The sequence below is a fragment of the Oculina patagonica genome, chromosome 3 (assembly GCF_052425735.1).
Source record: "Oculina patagonica isolate OP01 chromosome 3, crgOcupat, whole genome shotgun sequence".
Taxonomy (NCBI): domain Eukaryota; kingdom Metazoa; phylum Cnidaria; class Anthozoa; order Scleractinia; family Oculinidae; genus Oculina; species Oculina patagonica.
The window spans coordinates 13209325-13234102 of record NC_135760.1 but is presented as its reverse complement, the minus strand read 5'-3'; the positions used below and the strand labels follow the sequence as shown (position 1 = coordinate 13234102).

At 38.6% G+C, this 24778-nt stretch overlaps 2 protein-coding genes across 3 annotated transcripts; one reads left to right on the top strand and one right to left on the bottom strand.

Annotated features, from left to right (window-relative positions):
• The first annotated feature begins 39 nt into the window (after positions 1-39).
• On the top strand, positions 40-6455 carry LOC144646705 (microtubule-associated protein RP/EB family member 1-like). Its single transcript, XM_078506381.1, has 7 exons — positions 40-196; positions 367-405; positions 563-669; positions 2178-2385; positions 4109-4302; positions 4588-4743; positions 5712-6455. The coding sequence occupies exons 1-7, from the start codon at positions 73-75 to the stop codon at positions 5787-5789; spliced, it is 906 nt and encodes a 301-aa protein (XP_078362507.1). The 5' UTR covers positions 40-72; the 3' UTR covers positions 5790-6455.
• A 1697-nt stretch (positions 6456-8152) lies between these two features.
• On the bottom strand, positions 8153-24544 carry LOC144646704 (UDP-glucose 4-epimerase-like). 2 transcript variants are annotated; one of them, XR_013569466.1, is made up of 12 exons: positions 24388-24544; positions 22451-22578; positions 21459-21556; positions 19738-19851; positions 18819-18998; positions 18210-18287; positions 11785-11887; positions 11455-11540; positions 10818-10895; positions 9797-9911; positions 8987-9169; positions 8153-8887 (listed from the first exon to the last, which is right to left on the bottom strand). XR_013569466.1 is itself a non-coding variant. In XM_078506380.1 (11 exons), exons 2-11 carry the CDS (start codon positions 22572-22574, stop codon positions 9108-9110), a joined length of 1038 nt encoding a protein of 345 aa, XP_078362506.1. In that variant the 5' UTR covers positions 22575-22578; positions 24388-24544; the 3' UTR covers positions 8153-9107. The 2 variants fall into 2 exon arrangements, 1 of the variants encoding a protein (XP_078362506.1); XM_078506380.1 differs by having other exon boundaries at positions 8153-9169.
• Positions 24545-24778: the final 234 nt, after the last annotated feature.

The window sequence follows — 24778 nt, the reverse complement described above, 5'->3', positions numbered from 1 at the left end:
CGCCCAGGGCACTGGGCACTATCGGCCTTCCCATGCCGAAAAACCGAACCAATTTCGCCTTTTTCAACGAAAATGGCGGCGATTAACGTGCACAGCACTAGTTGTACTACAGAAAATCTTAGTCGACATGAAATGCTTCAATGGGTCAACGATAGTCTACAGCTAAAGTACACCAAAATTGAACAATTGTGTTCTGGTGAGTAATCGTGTACATTTTAAGGCGGTTTCGTGTACAGAACTTTCTTTTTAGTAGCGTTCGATTGAACGAACTAGTGTTCGAAAATGATCAAGTTCTTTTTTGTTATTTCATGAAGTCGTTTATTTCCGCGGCCTTTGGCATCTCAATAGTTTGTTTTTGTTCAATAGGTGCTGCTTACTGCCAGTTTATGGACATGTTGTTCATGGGTGAGTGTTTAGGAAGCTTATGTGTGAAATTTAACCTTGTTAGACTTCCCTTCAGACTGCGTGTAGAAAGTTTAATTTCATAAAATATAGATTACTCCCATTTAATAAATTTCGTTTTTTACTTTGTACAATCAGTATTTGTGTTGATTCTTTTCAGACTGCGTTAACATGGGCAAAGTAAAGTTTGCATCGAATCAAGAATTTGAATACATCAGCAACTGGAAGATATTGCAAAAGGCATTCAAGGCCGCTGGAGTCGATAAAGTAAGCTAAAGCGTGGATGATTTCTTGTCATTGACTCTGATTTTGGTTTTTCATATGGCATTAGTGTTTCGACAGCTTCATGATTCTATTTACATGCTGTACAAAACGGTATGAACAGAGTTAATGTAAAGCCAAATACTAATACTGTGCAGTAATATTTTCTACCATGACGTAAATCTAAATAAACCAGAACCTAGCTGTCTATTTCATCAAGGAAATTGCTGATGGTTTCAAATGTGTGTAATGAATGAACACAAAACAAAACTACAATTGTCAATATAAACGTTTTCTAAAAATTAACCTCATTATTTTCTTTGTTAGTTATAACAATTGATTATGACTTTTTTCTTTTGGTAAAGTTTTTTTTGTCAGAAGAATATGATTGTGGAAAGGATTGCACAAAGGGTTGTGAAATGTATGAGGGGATCAGATATAAAAGGAGCTAAATCAGGAGGATCTTGTGGGGTTTTTTCCGGTCTAACTGTTCTGAAATTAGTGGTATGCAACTAAACCCGTGAAAACACCATCTTTGAACATCTGAAGGAAGATATAACCTTAGTTAATGGTCATTGCCCTGAAATAGAACTGAACACAATTTTTTTACCAAACTTCGCCTACTGGTTTATTACTTAAAAGGAACTTAAATTTTGAAATAAAAAAGGGGGGTCACCAGATTTGTTTAGGAGCCTACAGGAAGATCTTGTATATTCCATATAATTCCTTTAAAATTCCTCTGCGAGTACCAGCAAAGTACACGTTTTAAGCGATAATTTATTTTTCAAACACAAGAATTGATCTGTTTTCATTTTACAGAAAGAATTTGATCGCTACACCCAAAATATGAGAAAAAATTGATAGGTCACCAGACTCGTTTACGAGAAAGCGACAATTTACTTCTCTCGTGGACTAAGCCACATAGAAAAAAGCCGCCGTTTTGTTTATGTGCGCGCGCTCGCGCGCGCTTATTACGCGTAAAATTCTGCGCAGTAAGGATGCGAAATGCAATACAGGGCAATGACCTTAATAATAATAATAATAATAATAATCTTTAATGAGGAGACTTTTCACACATAGGTGAGACCACAGCTATAAATATTGATCGCACATCGCATTGTTATTTTTCTAAGCGACTTTTGACAAAGAAATGGACTTAGATATCTTGGTTGTTGAATATTTTAGCGTGTCCACAGTCTCTTCTTCCTCTTTGTTTGGTTGCCAATGTGTTTCTGGTGACACGTAGCAACCCATCTCTCCCCAGTTCCCCTCTTGGTGCTGTATTTGACCCAAGCGGAAGTAAAATTTCACGTTTTTAAATGGCAAAAACACTGCGAAGAAAAATTGCTATGTATACTTTTTATTCGCTTTTCTTATCAGGACCCAATGTAGATTCGAACAGGAAAATTAAAAAAATCTGTCGTAGGCACTTTAAGCCTGTGGTAAAGCTTGGTTGCCCATATAGATAGCGTTTAATTCCATCTTACAGTTATTTTCATTTGCTTACTTTTCAGGCAGTTCCAGTTGAAAAACTAGTCAAAGGAAAATTTCAGGATAACTTTGAGTTTGTTCAGTGGTTCAAAAGGTTTTTTGATGCAAACTATTCAGGCCCTGATCCTGAATATGACCCTGTGAGAGCACGACATGGTAAAACAGATACTCCACAAATTGCTGTGCCACGAAAAGGATCAGGACAACTCAGCAGACCTGCACAACCAATGGGTACGGATTGTGTTGCTGTTTTCCTGAGGGCAGAAGGGTTGGGGGGGGGGAGGGAGAGAGAAAAATACTGCATGAAAAAAAAAAAAAAGAGGAGGACTGCAGGGAGAACAGAAGCTGAAAAATGCAAAATTGTGATTGGTTAATCTGACCAAATAGTGTTGTAAGCACCTTTTTTTTTTTTCAAGATGTGTTTTTTCCAGATCTGTTATATTAATTAATTTATATACCTGCTAAAAAAAGCTTCCATCAAGTATGAACCAGTAAAAGAAATGTCCTAGACTGTCCACAGCCTCTCGATTTTTCAACGCAAAAAATGCAAACGAAGCGAGCGCGAAGCGCGAGCGCGCGGGGGGAGGGGGTGGGAAGCGAGCAAAAGAAAAATAGAGAGGCTGTAGACATCTTTGAATAAAAGTGGAAGTATTAGACTCCTCCCCTTGTCTTCGCCTTTTGTTTTCCTCTCCACCTCTTGACCTTTCAATTAAATCGGGCCAATTAAATTTGAGTGGTAAAGTGTCATTTTACAATACAACTACACGTATGGTGACAACAACACGTGAGTTTTTATTTCGGTGTTGAGGATGTCGTCTGAGACGACCTTTTCAACCCCCAAAAAACCTGCAAAAAGAGGCAGAAAGCTGAAATCAAGCGGTCCCTTGGATTTTTGCAGAATATGCGGGTGCTCATTCGCGATTCGCTTGGGGAACTTCGGCAAGACATCGTACATCTCTACGGAAAATTTATTTGTCGAGCCAAAACGCGAAGGTGTTTTACGGTGAAAGTTGGCAGACGTCTTGGTCGATTTTGTAATTGCAGTGCAAGAAGACGAATTTCGTTCTAGTAGAGTGTGTTCATCTTGTGCATCTGAAGCTAAGCTTGATTTGCAGCAAGCAATGTTGAATTTATAAAGAAATCTCTAGCGCGTAGAATCTCCTACAACAAGGCAAGTTGATCGTGACAAGCGATTCAAAAGAATGTCACGTTGGCCTCACACGTCTTTGGCGAGGCAAAAGTTATGCCGGCCAAGTGATTCGCCAAAAGTTATGCCGCAAAAGTAATGCCGGCCAAGTAATTTAATTTGATCATTCATCATTATGCTTTTTAGCGGCGAAACAACAAGAACAACAACATTCCCATCTTCTTGCAGTTGTTTCGCCGTAGCATACAGCTGGTAGTTAAGGCTTTTCCCGAAGCCAGTCGGTAAAATTCCAACTACGTCCTTCGAACAAAGAAGGTGGCGAACAGCCTCTTTCTGCTCGTCTTTGAGCAACGAAACGTTTGAAAATTTCTCCAACAAGCATTCCAATAATCGATCCATCGCAAATCACAGCATGTCAACAATGATGACAACTCAAGCAAACCGCAAGACGCCGCCTGCAAGCAATCATGATCGGCCGTTGTCAAGGCGATGACACTTTTGCCACCCTTCAACCAATGGGAATTTTCCGTTTCTGGAGAAACGGGAAATTCAATATTTCCAAAGATGTCTACAGCCCCTCTATTTTTTTCGCTCCCCGCCCCCCACCCCCTTGCTTCTTCCGTTTTTTGCCGACGTCCAGTTCTCTCAGCGTTCTCACCGCTCGCTCATCGATCGAAAAAACACGAAAAATAGAGGGCTGTGGACAGTCTAGAAATGTCCTTAAATTTTGCTTTAGCAAATCTTGATGAACCTAGTTCATAGAATGAAAAACTTGACTAATTTTTCTTGGTTTCTCTCTTTGAACAGCAAAGAACCCTGCACCCACAAGAGGAGCATATTCATCTAAACCAGCAACAGGTGGCCCAGGAAGGGCTGGTGGAGCGCAAGGACGAGGGCGAACAACTCAGCAACCCTCCCGTCCCGCTGGGGGAGGGGGTGCGGGTGGGGCCTCTGCTGCTCTGCTGAAAAAAGATACTGAAATACAAGAACTTAATAATGAGGTTTGTTGAGCTGCTTGTTCCTCAAGTTTTCTTGAACGAATATCTTATTTCTCACTTTATGATCAAAACAATCAATGAAATTGGACAATGATAAAAATTAGTCGAAGAGTGTATTGTCTTGATGAAGTACAAAATTCTAAGAACCAGCATTTAAAGAAATGTGAAGCAGTCAATAAGGAGAAGTAGTCTTTTGCAGAAAAGACTGACAGGGCAGCCAGAACAATAGTTAAAAGCCAGCACTGGTAAGGCAATCAAGAAACAAGCTTTGATTTTATGCTTTTGTAGCTTACTGCTCTGCAGTTGACAGTGGAAGGATTAGAAAAGGAGAGAGATTTTTACTTTGGCAAATTACGAGATATCGAAGTTCAGTGCCAGGATGGTGAAGAGGACAATAGTGTTGGTGTCATTGACAAAATCAAGGCAATTCTTTATGCAACTGAGGTGGGTAAAGTTAACAAAAATGAATGAAGCTTTAGTTTTTACACACAGAGGCAAGCGTTGTTCAACAACCAAAAGCTGTAATGAATTTTGTGCAGTTCGTGAACACTGTGAGACCACAAGTGTATCCAAGATGGAAATTACAATTATTAGAATTTAAATCAAATGATGTCAGTCACAGTCAAACAAGATCATTCCAGTCCCAAATTCTGTGATATTAACAGAAAATATCCACACCCTTGCCATAGATGGTTTTGTGACCAGTTTGAATTTGCACATCCTTGTGAAAATCTCAGTTTAATTTCATACTTTCCTTTAAAAATTTTCGCTTCCCCCTCCCCACTTCCCCCACCCAATTTGCAATGGCATTCCCTGAGGAGTATGGATATTTTCCTGGGATTGCACAATGTTAACCTGAGACAAACACATGCCTGTAAGCATTAAAATCAACTTACATTTATCTTGCTTGTCACGCCTATGAATCAAGGTAGTGCTCTTACCACAGCTGCTACAGTATACTGAATTTTCTATAACCACCCCTGTTTGCTCATTCTCTAACAAGCATTGGAAATGAATCAAGGAGAAAACGTCTTTTACATAGTGACATACATAAATTCTATTTAAACTTGAATTTGCAGTGTAGCAACTCTATAAATTAGTCTCTTGTAATTCACTTCTGTAAAATTAACCACAGTTAATGTAAATGTCAGGTGTGTTTTGTACCCCTGAACAAGGCAGCATTGCCGAAACGTTAGGGAAAGTAATATGACTACAGCGTAGTATTTACCTATTTTGTCATTCATACATTTGGCACCTATGTTGCGCAGGGATTCTGTTTATTAACCTGTTTATTAACCTCTGCTCCCATGTGTAAAAAGCATTTTCCTATCTAGTCAAACCTTTTTCTCGAGTCTGAGTGGATATCTGAGGTAATACCAAAAAATAAATTGACACTCTTGTCATGTTTGCAGGAGGGTTTTGCTCCACCTGAAGAAGCTGCCAATGATGGGAATGACTATGGCTATGAGGATGAACAGGACGAGTATTAGTAGAATTTAAGTGTTACTCATGCTTTCAAGCAAGAACAGCTACATCAATGAACAGACTTGATACCTTGAGCTAACTGGCTTTTTTAATTAAAATAGTTTCTTGTAATCAAGTGCTGGAACATTCACGAATTAATAGTCATTACTGTGAGCTTTACTGAGTGAACTGATCACTTAAGTTTCCATCATTATCTATTTTTGTATTATAATTAAAATGTGACCTCTGTAAGCTGAAGGCCTACCCTGGGTCCCACAGGATTTTTTTTGGTCAACAAAAAGGAAAACCCCCTCTGGCACCCAGGCTACTAAAGGCCATGCTATGGAGCAGAAAGGATGAGAAAGATTTTCTTTTCGGAAGATTGAGAAGTCGGAAAGAGTGTTTCCTTTCTTTTCCTGTATGGAATTACCTCGTTTGGTGAGGTCAGCTTTATCAGCTTAAAGATCTATACAGCAGCAGATATACTGCATGTTTCATAAGGCATTCCATAGCAAGGCAGGAATGTAGGTAGCTCAGATTTCAGTTATTCATAAAGTTTTCTTTGCTTAACTGATCAAGTCTAGAACAAAAATGTTAGTGAACAAAAGTGTCATTTAGATGTTCCATAGTCAGTTTGCCCTTTAAAACATTGAAGTGGCAAGTGTTTAAACTATAATAAACTTGGAATTAAAGTATGTATCATTAATTTTACAGTTGTACTGGGTATGTACAGTCAACTCTCTCTTAACGGACACCTCTATAAGATGGACACCTCCATAAGACGGACACCTGGTGATGGTCCCTGCCTTTTTCAGTCATTTTACTGTAACCAAACTCCCTATAAGACGGACACCTCCATAAGATGGACACCTCTATAAGATGGACACCTGGTGACGGTCCCTGCCTTTTTTCAGTCATTTTACTGTAACCAAACTCCCTATAAGACGGACACCTCTCTAAGATGGACAACGGACACTTGAGGAGTGTTTTTTATCATGTTTTATTAGTGAAAATACTTCCAAACTTCGTATTGACCTAAAGCAAAGTTAGTCAGCGTTCTAAGGATACGTGTATACCAAGCTTACTAACCAAAAACATTACTTTTCTGCCTTCGTGTATGGGCACTTAAGAGGTCGTTTTCTACTTACAGTTTTACAGTTTGCGTAGAAGCTCTCAATTTTTGCTTTAACAAGCAAATATAGTCCTTTTATTATTTTAGTCTTGTTGCAGTTAGCAAAGGTTTGTTGCATTGTGCAAAGGTTTAGCTTTGTATATACCTCAGAATTACTGGTGTCATGTTACCTCGACTCTCTACAGAGCGGACACCTCTCTAAGAGGGGGACATGGGGGGAGTTCTTTTGTTCCCCATTTTGACAGAGACATTTAGACATGAATATAGAAACAATAGGAATTTGTTAATGAGTTACAAACTGCACAAACCGACCATTTTTAAGGTTCACCAGTTTGTTTATTAACAGATTTCTATTGTTTTTATTCAAAAGGGATTTTCTAAAAGTCTAAAAGACTTGACTTTGACACTTGCACACAAAAGACATAGGGTCACACCCTTTCAAACACACACACAATTTTCTGGAAGATATTTAGGCATGATTATTGAAACAATGAGAATTTAATGATTTAGAAACTGCCCAAACTTACCATTTTTTAAGGTGGACCATTTTGCTCATTAATGGCTTTCTATTGTTTGAATATTCAGATAGGATTTTATCTGCATCTAAAAGACTTGTGACTTTGACACTTGCACACAATAGACATGGGGTCACACCCTTTCAAACGCACACACAATTGCCTGGAAAATCCTCCTTTTGACGGAGAAGTTCAGGCATGAATATAGAAACTCTTGTTAATGAGTTAGAAACTGACCATTAAAATTAAGGTGGACCATTTCACTCATTAGCGGGTTTCTACTGTTTGAATATTCAGAGGGGGTTTTCTCTGCGTCTAAAAGATTTGTGACTTTGACACTTGCATGCAATAGATGTGGAGTCACACCCTTTCAAACTCACACACAATTGTCTGGAAAATCCTCCTTTTGACAGAGATATTTTGGCATGAATATAGAAACAATAGAAATTTGTAAACGAGTTAGAAACTGCTTAAACTGACCATTTTTAAGGTGGATCAGTTTGTTCATTAACAGATTTCTATTGTTTGAATATCCAGAAGCAACATAACAAGTTGGTGGGCCACTCTCTTTTTCGTTTCCAAATAAGAATCCACAACCATCTTTCAGGATGATGCATAGACTTGTCACAAGTCGACCTCGCGAGTTTTCAGTAATAAACAAGACGAAGGACTTTATTGAAAGTCTAGATGATGCATTAATCTGGTAAATTGAGGATAAACTTCCAACAAAGACAAAGAAAAATTCACAATTGTTTATAGCCTGTGTACAGCCGTCCCACAGGCTAAATTGTTTATTGACTATCATTTCATAATCAAATTCTGAAGGCCTAAATATGACATCGATAATAATAGAAACTATTTTTTCACAAAGAAATCACCCTTTCTTGAGTTAATAAATTAATATATATGAAATACCATCAATTCTCTGTTCAGGCCCATGTCCTGTTAAAAAAATAATTAAGCTCCAGGCCCCCGCACCATATTTAGGGTAATACTGTATCACTCCGCCTGTCAGATTTAATATACTATTAAAAATACTGTATTTGATTTCAGACTTCAGTTTCTTCTTCAGAACACACTTCATTTCAGCACTAGTTAATTCATTGGGAAACTGTGTAAAAAAGCTTGTTTTGAACAAGTAACTCCCAGCCTTCTGTTTTCTTGAAATAAATGCCCCTTAATAAGTTAATTTCTAATACGTGACTGAAAGCCATCTTAAAGGGAGGTTGCCTATTTACCAAGTTAGGATTTTGAGTTGGATTTTCAAGTTAGGATTTTTGAGTCAGGATGAAACAAAATCACCAAAACAAGCAAAACTTCAAGATTTCTGCCACTTACCGTACTATACACTCTGTTTAGCCTACTATACACTCCGCTTAGCCTACTATTCACTTTGGTTAGCCCACTATGCACCCCAGTTAGCCTGTTTATGGTTAGCTTTCAATAATTGTAATGGGTTTGCTTTGCCAAAAAAATCCTGAGTCAAAAATCCTAACTCGAAAATCCAACTAAAAAAATTCAACTCAAATATCCAACTGGAAATCCTAACTCGAAAAATCCAACTCAAAATCCTAACTTGAAAATCCAACTCTAAATCCTAACTTGGGAGTTAGTTTGTCTCTCTTAAAGGACCTAACAGAGTGTTAAAGGTATTTTAACACTTCTAACATGACACCACTACTGAAAAATTAATATGCTTATTTATTTTCGGTATTGAATCCCTGTGGGTTCTGTAGTTGCCATCTCCAAGCATCTTCACCTAAAAAAAAAAAAAAAAATAAATAGTTACTGGTAATTGCCAGTACAAGAAAACCAGCAACCCAAATGTTACCAGTAACTGTTAAAACCCTGTATTGCACCAGAAATAAACCATGATTGAGGAAATATATATTAACGACTAAGGAAGGGGTGGGTACCAGAATCCCTAGGCATGTGTGACAGCAAAGGAGGGGTGCAATCCTGTTTCAAGCACAATATTTTACGAAAATTGACTTTACTTATACTTTTAACAACAGATTAAGTCAAAAATTCATAAATTACATTTTTCTTCTAGATATTTCAAGCATCACATTCAAATTTTTGCTGCTATCATATCACACATAAACCCTTTGCTACCTTCCTGTGTTTTTGAGCAATTATGAGGTAGTAGGTTGGGTTTTTTACCATTATCAACACTAAACGGTTAAGAAAATAATAATCTCATTTCATATTTACAAAGGTTTCCTTTGCCCACAGATAGCTTGTGCTTATCAAGGTTACATTACCCATTAAACAGCCTCCTATGAGTTCCCACGCCTTTTACTCCCAGGTTTCTGCCCCCTCTCCCCCCCCCCCCCCCTCTCCCTCCACTACAAAGTATTGGCTTAGAATGACAGTGTTTACTTACACATTTCATCTAGTCCTCGAGTTGCTTTCCAGCCAAGTTCTTTCTCGGCAAATGAAGCATCAGAATATACAGAAGCCACATCTCCTTCACGGCGTGGTGCAATCTTGTATGGAACCTACACAATAATGAAACTACAGTAGAACCCTGGTAACTCAAACTCGGATAACTCGAACGACCCCGCTAACTCGAACTAACTTTTATTTCCCTTGGACCCGCTTTTTAGTCATTTTTACTTGGTTAACTCGAAAACCCTGTTAACTCTAACTGTTTTTCGTTTCCCTTCAGACTTCGAGTTACTGGGGTTCAACTGTATAAGCTCACTTTTTTGTTTCAACCCTGTGATGGACTAGCATCCTACCTCTGTAGGGGAGGCTGTAAAAATACTGTAAAATCCCATTTACCAGTATAAGCTTAGAAACGAGGGGCTTATAACTGGGATTTTACCATACCCCTACAGAAACAAGAATTAAGTGTTGACCATCTGGGCCACTGGGCTTAACTGCAGACTTTTTTACTATCTCAATTGACTGAGTTTGTGGTTGTAGTTTATCAAAAAATAATAATAATTAAAAATAAAACCAGGAACTACTAATACACAAAAAAACCATGACCTAAATATCCACCCTCTTCAGCCCCCCCCCCCCATTCCCCAAGTGCTACAAGTACATTTTTGTTGACCCTGCCTGACCTTGTGTGAGTCAAACCATCCAGAGAAGTAAAGGTCTGTTTTAAATATCAAAGATTTAATATAGATTACTTTTTTCTATACAGTTGTTTATATCATTATAAGTGGCTACCTTTTTCTAAACAAAAACAATTTTTTATGCTTCCAAAAACTACCAGCAGCATAACAAACAGGCCAACCATTCACTTTTACTTTTCCTTGAATATTTATAGATCTATACCTAGTCCTTTCAAGATTACAAGTTAATCTGACCAGTAAACTTTTCATAAATAACCAGCTACAAATAAAAGTGTCACTTATTGTTTGAAGAACAACAGTTGAAATTTATGTACTTACTGATTTTCCAGACGCCTTTTCAACAGCTTTAACCATTTCAAGAACAGAATATCCTCTCCCTGTACCAAGGTTGTAGATCTGGACAAAGTACAAAAAAATGTATATAATTAATCATATTTTGCAAGATGGGACTAAAAAGCCAAACCTGATAGACAAGTGCATTTCACGGCAGCCATTATAGTGTCCAATACAATATAGCTATAGGACTTATTTCTCAAAGGAGAAAGATTTTATTGTTTGGACCAACCAACAAGGCCACTGTTATGCCAAGTAGAATAAACTCTAAAAAATTCTCCTGACAGAAGAATGGATATCACAGGGGGAAAATAAAACTTAATTGATATTAAAGATATTTTGACAAATTAATGGGGAATTCTCTTCCAACTAGAAAACATCCAGCAATGTTACTGTGATTGTGCAGATTAGACTGGTAAAAATGCACATATAGTCAACTCTCTCTTAACAGACACCTCCTTAAGACGGACACCTGGTGTTGGTCCTGTCCCTGCCATTAAGTCGTTTTACTGTAGCTTAACTCCCTAAAAGACGGACACCTCACTAAGACAGACAGTTGGAGCCGGTCCCAATGGTGTCCATTTTAGAGAGAGTTGACTGTATATCATTTCTGTTAACTTACCTTGCATCCACAATTTTCTTCAAATTTCTTAAGCGCAACAACATGACCAACAGCTAAGTCTACCACATGGATATAATCTCGCACACCTACAGGATAAAAAATGTCTCAACCGTGTTGCGATGGATTAACTACAGTTCTACCAAAGTTTGAACTGGACTACAGTTCTGCAAATATCTGGAAAATGGGCAGGAACAATTAATAAGGTTTACAAAATTAACAAATTGACAAAAGTGTACAAGAAAGGACTGATCTCATAAAAAAATTTTCCCTTCAAAAATATGGGCCCAAATGAGTTAATCTGAATAGTAAAAGTATTGTACATAACTTTACCTGTTCCATCAGGGGTGTCATAATCATCACCAAATACATTCAGATGAGGTCTTCTACCCACAGCTACTTGAAGTATATATGGCATTAAATTATTAGGAATACCCTGAAATTTTAAACAAAATAGTTACAAATATTGCACATGATCACCAATCATTTATTGCAGTTTTCAGTCATATGCAAACTCAGAAATTTTAAATCCAGCTAATGATCGCATTTTTCGCTGCTGTCAATCATAATTATGAACCATGAAAAACAGAAACAAACAAAATGTATTGAAATCTACCATTCAACTGAAACACGTGACCTTTCCCGAGAGGTCCACTAAGATGATTCACTCAAGCAGCAAAAAGCGTAAACCATTGGTTGAGGATTGAATTCGAGAGTTTGCATACCACTGAAAACCACAATAATGTATTAAAAATTATGTCACCCTGTGTATGTAATATATTCCAAAGTAATTGCAGTCCCAGATTATACAAATTAATACATGCAAGGCCAACAAATAGCTTTCTCTGGACTACATGTACCTCAAGCCATGCAGCCTACTCATGTAAAAAAAACTGTGTCTTAATATTATACTGTAAAACAAGACAAACAATGAGAACAGTGCGATTATGGCTAAATCGGAGAATAGTATACTCCGATTTAGGGGTAATATTCTCCGATTTACCACATGAAATTTTGAACAACTTTCCTATTCTTCGATTCTTCCGATTCTACGATTTTGCCTTAAGTTCAGTGTAAAATCATTGTCCGTTTTAAGATTCTTCCGATTCTACGATTTTCCCTTAAGTTCAGTCTAAAATCATTCTCCAATTCTACGATTCTTCCGATTCTACGATTTTCGTATAAGATCGTTCTAAGATCATTATCCGATTCTACGATTCTTCCGATTCTACGATTTTGCCTTAAGTTCAGTCTAAAATCATTCTCCAATTCTACGATTCCTCCGATTCTACGATTTTCGTATAAGATCGTTCTAAGATCATTATCCGATTCTACGATTCTTCCGATTCTACGATTTTGCCTTAAGTTCAGTCTAAAATCATTGTCCGATTCTACGATTCTTCCGATTCTACGATTTTGCCTTAATTTCAGTCTAAAATCATTGTCCGATTCTACAATTCTTCCGATTCTACGATTTTGCCTTAAGTTCAGTCTAAAACCATTCTCCAATTCTACGATTCTTCCGATTCTACGATTTTACTGGAACAGTGTCCTCCATGCAGAAACGTTTTATTTCTCTGCACACGCTTAAAGAACGAGGTATACACATGGTCTTGTTCAGGTTTTTGCGGTTATCTAGTCTAGGGCAATCAAGTATGTTGTCGTTGTTCTTGGGAGTAAATAAAACAAATAATGCCTATCGTCACGTAGTTTATTTGAAAGTATACATGCATATAAAACATGGTTTCGCAGTATGCACGTCATGCATTTTCCACTGTCCATTAACACTTACTTCTCTGTCTTACAATAAAAACTAAACGCTTTATATAACTCGTTAAAATCTACAAAAATAAAGTTCTATGATATGAAGTTCTATGAAGGGAAGACTAGTGTCACTCGTTCCCAGTTCTGGAGAAGTCTTTAGAGCCTCGTGAAATGTCATTTATATCGATATTGTCACTCATTAGGAGGAGACATTAAAGGAAGCATTAAAATCTTCCTTGGAAATAGCGAGCGAAAGCAAAAATGTATGCGCATCATCGCTAAGGTCATCGAAGTTGGTTTTAACAAACAGTTTGGATTTCTTACTGTTGTGTGGATGACAAATTTCTCGAAGAGTGCCAAGCCCAAGATCTTCCATCTTCTTTAAGATTTGAACTGCTGAGTGAACCGGGTATTTTCCATTCACGGGCAAACACCAGCTTTTTCGTGAGATGAAGGATGGAGATACAGACGTTTCCAAGTGCGTCACTATTTTACGAATTTTCTCGTTTTCCACATTTTTTTCATTTACCACGATTCCGTTGATGGGATTTAAACCAGTTGATTCTTCAGACGTCGCTGGTACAGCTGGTGGGCAGAGGATGTATTTGACATTAATAAGATGATTCATGAGAAGAGTAGCGCGATTCATGCTGTCTTCTCCGACTTCTAAAGGTACCCGATTAGTTTCGCTGAGTCGGGTTGATGCGGACTTGATGCAGTGATCGGCAACATGAAGAATCGTAGCTAAACGCGCGCTTTGTCCCTTGGCCTTTGAAAGGACGCCACGGATGTCGTTGTCGATTGTCGACCGCTTTCGCTCGTTGAGCGCATCATGATATTCGATGAATGACTTCTTGGCGTCTTCACCAAAACTGTAGATCTTCGGCGACTCGTGTGAATCGATGACGCACTGGAAGACATCCTTAAATGAGGGTACATGAGCGGGCAGTTCAGTCTCAAGATCTCGGTAGTTGACTTCAATTTCAGGCGGGACGTCAAATAACTGTCGGTCGTTGAAGCCGTCATGATCGTCTCGATGAAGGAGCTCAACAACATAATAAGGCTGAATGAATCCGGCGATGTTGAAGCTGGTGTTGTTCATTTTGCCTTGGACGCTTCGAAAATTACGAGACCATTTGCCGCCATTGTACAAGTTCAATAATGTTTTCCTGTCATGCGAACATCCGTTGGGCTTGAAGAGATCGAGGAGGCCGTAAAAGGTGGTCATTTCATCGTACAATGCAAGCATCTTGTTTCCGTTTCTTGACATCACATTGAACAGTTCTTCAAAAGAAAAATGATCAATGAGGAGCTGCTGTTGTGTTCCTTCTTCATTGCAATCATCGTCATCTTCATCTCTTTCAGCTAGCATTTCTTCGATTTCTTGAAGGGCACCTGACAGCAAGTTTAGTGCACCTGACTTGTTAGTACCCTTTTTTGAGGCAATCACGAACCATAACAGCGCGGGTTCCCTCCATTTCTTGTTAATTTCTATGCATGTAGAAGTTCCCATAAGTGATGCTACGGTTGTCAGGAGCGGGAAGAACAAGAACTCTTTTGGAACTCCGATGGACTTTGCGTGACTATCCATAAATGTCAGCATCTCACTTGAACACACGGATGTCCAGTCAAATCGAGCATTTTGAACGTCGCTTATCCTTTTTTCTATAATTGATAATGATGGTAACTGATTGCGGTTTAACTTACTGAACGACATTGTGATACAAGAGCGACTGAGTAAAACGGCTTGTAGACATAAATATATAGTAAGAATCATGAATTTTTGTAACACATTGTAGCATTGTTATGATACTACATGGATACCCAATCAAAAAGTGTTATTTTTTAATGCAAACAAGGATTGAAAAATCAAAAGAATGCTCATGTGCCGCTTATAATCAGTTAGCAGTTTAATTTTAGATTGAATGCGTGACAAATCTTGTCACGTATTGTTATTCAAAGTCCCCAATGGCGTGACAAACCTTGGCACGTATTGTTATTTGAAGCGTTCAATGGCGTGACAAATCTTGTCACTTACTGTTATTCAAAGCGCTTAATGAGTCGGCTTGGCTTAATGAAAGGAGAAAAACTGCGGCGGCGGCTTTTGCTTCCTTTATCGCGTCAATATGTATGTATTAAAATGGGGCTTTTTGATTCCTCCAGATTGCTTAAAAGATTAGAGGTTGGGTTTGTCACGTTCTGTCTCTATTAAGTAACGAAATACTGAAACCTGAAGTTGACTGAAGATGAAGGATAAGGTATTGAGTTTTTCTCAGTTGAAATCACTGTTATTCGCTTTGGAGCATTTTCCGGAAAAAACACCGTTAAGATGGTCATTGATTGCAAAGTATGTTAGTGAAAGCAAGGTTGAAGACAAGACAACAATTCGTATCGGAGGATCACTAAAATCGAAAAGTGGAGAAGTAGAAGAGTTCAATCCAACACCAGAAGAATGTAAAACGGTATCTCAGTGGCTAACAAAGAATCATCCACAACTACTGGAAAGCTTCGATGAGAGTGAGCCCTTCTTTAAATCGTCGGAGAAAGATGCCTTTAAACCGATTGTTTTATTGCCGGGCAAATTAAAGTGCTGTGGCTCAAGCATTACTATACGCAACAGACCATCTTTTCCAGTAGTGTACACCAGTCATGGAACGAACGTAGCCGCATCATTTAATGGTAACTGCAAGACGTGCAGGAAGGTTTACTACTACAGCTATTTTGAAGATTGTCCCGTGTCAGAAGGCGACAGTAACAAGGACTCGAAAGATCAGCGGAGGGTGTATTATGACTTTTCACCAGACTTGAAATACTTCCAAGTGTCAAATAAAACCATGTTTGAGACGCATTTGGTAAAAAACATTGTTTACAACGTTGAAATTTGCGCAAGCTCATTCGAATCTCGTTCTGATGTATACAACTTTATGCATCGTGAATTGGACAAGGGAGTCTTGAGCAAACTGGAAAACTTTTCAAGAGTGAAAGGCAACAATGAAGACAATGTGTGGAAATTGAATGCAGATCGAGTGGAAGAGTGCTATTTTCTTTGGAAGACAATAAATCTTTTCAGAAACAATGGATCTCTTTACTTGTTAAACGTGAAACAAGCTGATGTGGAGGGCAAACGGCGAAGTTTAGAAGAAGTTTGTCTGGAGTCATGGAAGTTGATATGTAATTCACCGAACAAGTGGATTCATCACAAGTGTGAAGTTCCTGGCTGTACTGAAGGTTACGTCAGTGTTGACGGCCTGGAGAAAGTACGTAGACCAATGTGTGCCGCGCCTAAAGAAAAACTTTATGTAAACAAGGGAGAAGGCAATTTTATCAAATGTTGCACCAATACACCCACTCTTGGAGGGAAATCGCAAAAAGCGTCTAAATTCTGCTGGGAACATTTGCACCTTCAAGAAAATGATCGCGAGGAGGTGGATAAAACCGAAACTGACAGAGACGAAACCGAAAACAGGGACGAAGTAATTGGAAAAGTAGTTGAAAAGGAAGCGCACATTTATCCCATTTCAGCGGGATATATTGACCAGAAAGCTGTTGGAGACATCCCTGAACACGACGGATTAGATTGCGAGCAAGGCGGTTGTAAATCGAAAGAGAAGGTAAACCGATACATGGACCGCACTGCAGGACTGCTTACAGCGGTACGACCTTGCGGGATTATTGAAAAGGCACAGGAGATGTATACTTGTGAATCATGCACCCAAGTATACGCGTTTTTGTTGTTAACGTTCGGTAGGACAACAGACGATTTAATGAGACTAAAGTATGTGGGGTATGATAGAGCGTGTGATCTTCATCCCTTCTTGGGCAACCTCAGTAAAAAGGGAAATGTCGGTGCAAAAATTCTTTTAGATCATGTGAAGTTTTTAGTGGATATATTTCATGTGATGAAGCACAAAGAGCAGTGCTGTATGCCTCCGGACAATCCAAAGTGCCGCTATCATCCTCATCTGGAAACATTCAAAGAAATCAGAGGAACAAACACTGAATCCGCAGAACAGAGCAATCGCTTTCTTAACAGATTTAAACACATGTGCAAACGAATGGCTGAATTTAAGTTTAAAGCATTCATGTGGTTTGTGATCGAAACACATAATGAACTTATAGAGGAACGCTTAAAAGGCAAAGGAAAAATGAAATAATCTTTAAAGCGCAAGTACAAGAGGCACTTTATTCAAATGCAAAGTGTTTTTTAGGTGATCATGTTGTAAAATAAGTTTAAAAGGTTCAAGTTCACTTTTACCGCGTAGATTCAAAGCCAAAGGAAAAATGAAGTAATGTTTAAAGCGTGAGCACAAGAGGCACTGTATTCAAAGTGTATTGTAGCTATAGGTTATCATGTTTAAAATAAAAGTTTAAAAGGTTCTAGTAGTTCACTTCATACCGCGTAAATTCGTAGAATAATTATAAGAATTATCAAATCGTAAAAATAGGTAGAATCGCGTAGAACTCGGAGAATCGGAAAAATCGGAGAATAACAATCGTATAGTCGGAAAAATCGCACAATCGTATAGAACTAGGAGAATCGGAAAAATCGGAGAATAACAATCGGAAGAATCGTATAATCGGAAAAATCGCACAATCGTGTAGAACTAGGAGAATCGGAAAAATCGGAGAATAACAATCGGAAGAATCGTTTAATCGGAAAAATCGGAGAATTGTGTAGAACTAAGAAGAATCGGAAGAATCGTATAATCGGACAAATCGGAGAATCGTGTAGAATACGGAGAATCGGAAAAATCGCAAAATAACAATCGGAAGAATTGTATAATCGGAAGAATCGGAGAATCGTGTAGAACACGGAGAATAAGAATAATCGGAGAATCGGAAGAATTGTACGTCACAATTCATATTTTACTATTCTCCGATTTAGCCATAATCGCACTCTTCTGCAAACAATCACCAACTGAAGGTATAAAGGGGCCAGATCTATAAGATGGTCAAGCAGGACTGGAAAATCTTTTTACTTAATTTTTACTCACCTGAGGGTCTTCGCCAATTCTGCCTGATTTGTGAGCTCCGACAGGATTAAAGTATCTTAGCATCACAGCATTCAGACTCTGAGAAAAGAAAGGAAACACCTTGTGTTGAAAGTGACTGAAGTCATGTATGGGTAATGTATAGGTGATTGTTACAATCAGTGGAGTACTGAAGATGACTTACATTCAGGTTGTTGAAATGTCAGTCATCAACAACTGTTCTTTTCAGAACTACTCTAACCTGGATGATCACTCTATACTTGTAAACTACTGATACTCGTGGGTTGAAACCATTTTCTGTGTGTTGTGAGATATGTCACCAGTTGCCACTGAACAGAGTTTAAAATCAATTTTTGCAATATTGATTTCACCAAACAAAATCTAACTTGGTAGTGAAGTTAATATCACAAGCCATAGATTTTCCATCAGCATAAATATATGTTACTGTGTCAACTTTACTCCGTACACTTTGTCAAATCAAATGTGATGCATTATTAGACAGCTAACAAAAAGAAAAAAAAGTATTCAAAAGCTTTGTCATGTGGCAACAAAATGGCAAGCATCACTGTACTAAACATACTGGTGCTGTGAATGTGGGTATTAAATAATTACCTTTTCTGCTTTGCACAAATCTTTAATAATTTCTTCAATAAAGAACTTTGATCTTCCATAAGGGTTTGTTATACCGCTCCCCACAGGGTGATCCTCGCTGATAGGAAGACAATTAGGCAAACCATAAACTGTTGCAGATGAAGAGAAGACAAAATTCCAAACACCATGTTCCTTCATACACTACAAAGAAAAACAACTAGTGAGAAGACTTGTGAGAAGACTTATTAGCAAAGCACAATTTGTGACTACTGACTGATACAAATGTATCATTGGTAATTTCACCAATTAATATGTGGATTCATTCAACTACATATTTATGTTGAAATTACACCAAAAAGTCCAAAAACCATGTGCATGAAATTGAACAAAATTACAGACAGTAATTATACACATATTTTGCACAATGTCAGTTAGTTGCTGCTCGCTCCTGGAGAGTTGGTAGGTCTGATTGCTGACAGAGCGAATTAATTTCTACCACACATCATTATGATCTTTTCTTTTGTATTAAAAACTGCAGCTCGTGGCCATAGCTTATCACAAATAAATCTCATTTTATAAATCAAATTTTTAGGAAATTAAGGTTAAAGGTATAAAATTATTTAGCTTAAATTCTGTCATTGTTCTGGCCAATCTTTTCATGAAAAAGAAAAACTAAATGGCTTTTTACTGGAAGAAATGACAGGCCTAAAGCAAATCATAATTGACATAATATTCGCTAAAAGGTAAAATGATATATATACAAGGCTAAAAAGACTATAAACAATTAAAAAGAACCAACCGTTTTCGACGTGTATGTCATCTTCAGGGTACATACACGTCAAAAATGGTTGATTCTTTATAATTGTTTATACCTTTTTAGCCTTGTATATATATCACAATCATAATGATTATTTTTATACTAAGTTGGCACCTTTCTTACCTGAAGTAAATTGATAGAACCTGTGACATTGTTGTGGTAATACTGCAGTGGAATTTCAACTGACTCACCAACTGCCTTTAGGGCAGCAAGGTGAACCACTGCATAGAATTCATGCTGAAAAGCAAAGCCAAAAGATTTGTTACTACATTGAAATGTGATCACTGATTTTCACTTAACAAAGCTTTTAATCAACTTTTGATGTACCGGTAATATATATATAACAACGAGAGACAGTGTTTCATCGGGATATCTAAACACCAAGGAGAGAGTTGATAATATGATGCACAGCGGAGTATTTTTATGAAATTGGAGGTGTTTGGATAGCCGATGAAACACTGTCTTGAGTGCTTGATATACAAACTACAGAGTAAAGGGAGAAATAAAATCCTAAAAATCTATGCTTATGAGGACCGGGTATTCAAACTTCCTTCACGGTTATGATTTTCTTTGTTTTAACTTGATGAATTAATTAATAATGAGTTTGTGAAATCTGACAGTAAATTTTCCAGAAACTTAAAAGGTTTCAAAAGACTAATTAAGTTCTTAAAACTTTTGATCTTTTTGTAAACTTTTTGATGTACACTGAATACACAAAGATTCTGAATGGTCAAAAAAATAATACCGCAGTAAATAAACAGAGCACATCAAGAAGTTGATATCCAGATGCCAAATTTGATTTTAAAAGTTTGATTGATTGCTTTTTGGTTAAAACTCTCCTCCCACCCCCTCTGGAAATTACCATTTACCCTTATATTTCTTTTTTACCCCCCCCCCCCTCAAAAAAAAAAAAACAACTTCCAATTATCTCCCTTTGGGTAGATATGAATATTTCCTGAACTGCATATTTTGTCACGGCACAATGATGCTGATGGACTTAATGAACATTTCACTATACACATCATGTACATAGAACTAGTAATAATCAGAGATTAGGGGAGTGCGTTCGACCCAAGATTGGTACCCAAGATAAGGCTAGCAAACGTAATCCGAGTTACACGACTATTTATATCGTCATACAAATTTAAAACGACCGCGCATGCAACATCATTCAGTAAAGCGCGCATCCAACATCACTTGAAACTATCAGAGAAACAATCTCAATCCAACAATTCACGAGGCAGCACAGCAATTTTTTTTACTACTGTTAAAAGGAGGACTGCCGAAACGTTTATTTTTCAGCACAACTTACAGGGCAAACTCGAAAACGCAAACCAAAGAAGATTGTTAGAACGAATCAACCTCGTTCCCAGGGTCTCTTGCAAAGAAACTGCAACGTCATTAATTAACCAACCTGCCACATACCAAGATACGTAGAACGAAAAACATAAAACGACTTTCACTGGACAGCCACGGGACCACACGCCACCACAAGATTTGGATTTTTTCTACCACCGTCGAACACAAAAAATTGTTTACAGCCTAGCGTTATCGGCTTCATGAATTGTTTTTGCGCGCTGTCTTTGTTGACATTGCTGTGATGCAATTTATTGCTTTCTAATGTCTAATCACATGAGATCGAGGCTAACTTGCCAGATACCGACATACATAATACGACACATACAACCACTTTCGCTTGTGCGTTTGCAGGACAACCACAGGGCCACAGGCCACCGCAAGATTAGGATGCGTTCTCCTACCGTTGAACACAATTATTTATCAGCAACTGTATTGTAGATCCCAATAGTGTCAAAATTAAATACACGTGTGTTTTTAGCAATTACCTTACTGAATACTTCTTTTAAAGCATCTTTGTTCAGTAGATTAACAGAATAATAGACAATTTTTTTTCCAGTTATCTCCTCCACTCTCTTTATGCTTTCTATTCAAAACAACAAGTTTAGATCAGTCACAATACACAGGAACCCAACATAGAAATATAATTGAAGCTTTGTATCTTTCAGTTTACAGTGTTTTAAGTTGGCTCACAATGGTTGAAGGTGTGCATGGAATAAGGCCACAAGTGACTTCTGATATAGTATGAAATTCTCCCTTTGGTTTACTAGCATACCAGTGCCGTAGCGGGGGCCGGGGGGCCCGTGCCCCTCCGTCCCGACCTGTGTGCCTCCCGGCACACCCACACTCCGACAGTACCTCATCCACCCTACACAGCTCTGAGACGCTGAAGCACGCCTCCGGGCCCCCCCCCCCCCCCCCCTCCCCCCCCACTCCCCACGTAGATACATAGGCAAATCAAGTAATAGGGACAAACTTGTCTAATCAAAATGACGTCAAATTTAAATTCACATAAAAATATCACAGCTCTTAACCCTATGTGTAGATTATTTGAAAATTTTCTCAAATCTTTCTTGTGTTGATTAGACAAAAATATATTACAAACAAAAAGGTTATAAGCCTCGAAAGGTTACAACTTTTAGAGGTATAGTCAACATTTTTGTGGGGTCATTATCTTACAATAGTTAACACTACTTTTGGGTGATTGTTTCTTACAGATAATAAAAAAAGTCTGTATCCGAGCCATGGGCCCATCAGCCGGAGCTTTCCCGTTTCCCGCCTGGGTTTCCTCCCCCTGATGGGATGCTAGTCCTGCGGGTCCCCCCGCGTCCCTCACCTGGGTGGGGAGGCCTGTGGGTGTGTCTTCCCGCACCGCGCGCCCCGGCCGGCCCGCCTGGGCCGTTCGCTCGGGCGCGCGCTCCGCCACCGCGCCACCCACTCTTACAGATAATAACGTTATTGAATTCAGCTGTTTACTGACCAGTAAATGCATTTACAAAGTTGTCGATTATAACAACATCATATCCAGCATTGATGAGCTCCACAACAGTGTGTGTTCCAATATATCCTGCTCCACCCGTCACAAGAATGCATTTTCCTAACATGTTTCTGTTGACACAAAACTTATACTGTTATAACCTAGCTTGGCTTAGTGTAGTTCCTTGCCCCAAGGTAGGGGATAGGGCTGGGCTGTTATAACCTACCATCCAAAAAAAGGCAGCAAATGAAAAATTAAAATGTTATTTTAAAAGGTACCAAAAGTGAAAATTAGACATGCGACATGGATCTTTCCCTTCCCTCTAGCTAGTTTATCCATTCTCTGAGATGTACAGGGATGTCGCTAAGGGCCAGCTGCCGGCTAATTTAATCGGCTGAAATAGAACTTAAATCCAGCTGAAATTTCACATGAAAACAAAGGCTTGTGTAAACTTTTAGAGCTGCCAAGGCCAGAAAAGCCATCTGGGCTTAGCTACATCCCTGGATGTAGGGATAGACAATAGGGGCAAGGCAAAAGTCAAAACCGTAAGAAAAAAATTGGTGAAGTTAAGTCGGTTTTTTGCTAGATTTTCTGCCAAGTGGCCCATCAGGCCGGAGCTTATCCTGGTTTCCGTAGCATGAAGCAACTAGGATTATTTCTACACCCCCTGGAAGGGATGCTAGTCCAAGGCAGGGTTATCCCCCCCAGTATTAAATTTGTTGCACCCATTTATACACCTAGGTGGAGAGAGACACTAACAAAGTAAAGTGTTTTGCCCAAGAACACAACACATTGCCCTGGCCAGGGCTCAAACCCGTACCACTTAAACTGGAGTCAGTGTACTAACCACTAGGCCAATACCCCTCCCTTTCATCACAGTAGCTAGGCTGGAATTTCCAAATGTGAACAGTAGAAAAAAATTGTTATCTAACCAGGCCAGTGCAGTTACTGCAGTCATGTAAAAGAGGGACTGGGTCTCTAAGGATGGTGTAAACTGTACACTTGACCACATACATCAAGCAAAACATCAAGAAAGAACATCCTCCAATCTTTAATAGCTCCTAATAATCCATGCTCAGTGTTGCTTGGTGTTTGGTAATCCCGGCATATCCAATTAAACTTTCGGTATTTAACCCCCCCCCCCCCTTTCTCTCTCTTTGCGCCCCCCCCCTTTTTTTTTTTTAATCTCTTTTTTTTATTTATTTATACTTTTTCTTTTTTCTCAAAATAACCCAATCCAACACCAATCATTCCATTGGGTTTGGTAATCGAACAAAACCAAACTCAAAATAAATTTTGGTCAATCAAACAAAATCGAACATTCGATAACTGAACAGACGACAATGGTACTCAATTGAATTTTCGATTACCAAACTCCTGTTTGTTTATATTTGCGGACATTTTAATTTTGTTTTGTGCACCATCCCCATAATTCTTTGTTGGAAATCATTAATAAAGTGATAGGCCTAGCATGACTCCCGCTGGTCACTAAATTATAGCCTTAAGCCTAAATGTTAGTTTTTTTTTCAACAGAGGGAACGATTGGTGTTCGATTGGGTTCGATTGATTTTTAGTTCGAATTTGTTCGATTGGATACGCCAGGGGTAATCAATGCTTCAAATCTCATGACTATCAATTTTTATCGATCACTTAAACTAAATGCTTTCATTGAGTTGAGGTTACTGTTAAGTAAGATTAGCGTCGGAGAACGTTCGCAGGTGACATCTATAAACCGTTTTGTTTCTAAAATTAATATAGTTCTGCAAACTAAATATGATCCCTTATGTTAGCTTAGCGTACGTGGCACTTGTGATAAACGATGAACAAAGAAAGCTAATTGAGTAAAAGGACAACTTCAATTGACTACTCTGATCTGCTCTGATCGCATGAAGGCACAAGTCGAAAGGTTTTTAAACTAACGTTTAGGAAATCTTACTTACCAAGTATTTTATTCGCCTCTGTGGATTTTTAGCAAGGTTTTTGATAGTTTACACCCTCTCGTCCGGTTGGTAGGGTCAGTAGGGTCCGAGGTTCGGATTCACTGATTAGCAGCCAGGCCTGCAGTACTTACAACGCCAGTAAGGGCACCCGTACCCAGTCTTCTAACTCGGCGGTCTTGGGGTTAGGGTTAGGGAGGGGTGGGAGAAATGAGCCGAAGACTTAATTTTTCACTGCACCCACTTCAATTTCGGTTGTACAATAAAAAGAGGGCGAGGTCTGAAGGGGAAAATGGGAACTGAGATTTGGGCAATGTTTTGGCTATGTTCCCTGAAACCCCTTGGGGGGGGGGGGGGCTCATTGATGCCGACTCTCAACAGGCGTCTGTTTTAA

Coding starts and splice junctions, on each gene's coding strand:
- LOC144646705 (XM_078506381.1), top strand. CDS start 73: ATGGCGGCGATTAACGTGCACAGCACTAGTTGTACTACAGAAAATCTT. Junction 197..366: donor AATTGAACAATTGTGTTCTG/GTGAGTAATCGT, acceptor TTTGTTCAATAG/GTGCTGCTTACTGCCAGTTT. Junction 4,744..5,711: donor CAATTCTTTATGCAACTGAG/GTGGGTAAAGTT, acceptor TCATGTTTGCAG/GAGGGTTTTGCTCCACCTGA.
- LOC144646704 (XM_078506380.1), bottom strand. CDS start 22,574: ATGTTAGGAAAATGCATTCTTGTGACGGGTGGAGCAGGATATATTGGA. Junction 21,557..22,450: donor CTTTGTAAATGCATTTACTG/GTCAGTAAACAG, acceptor TGTTTTGAATAG/AAAGCATAAAGAGAGTGGAG. Junction 10,896..11,454: donor AAGAAAATTGTGGATGCAAG/GTAAGTTAACAG, acceptor TACTTTGTCCAG/ATCTACAACCTTGGTACAGG.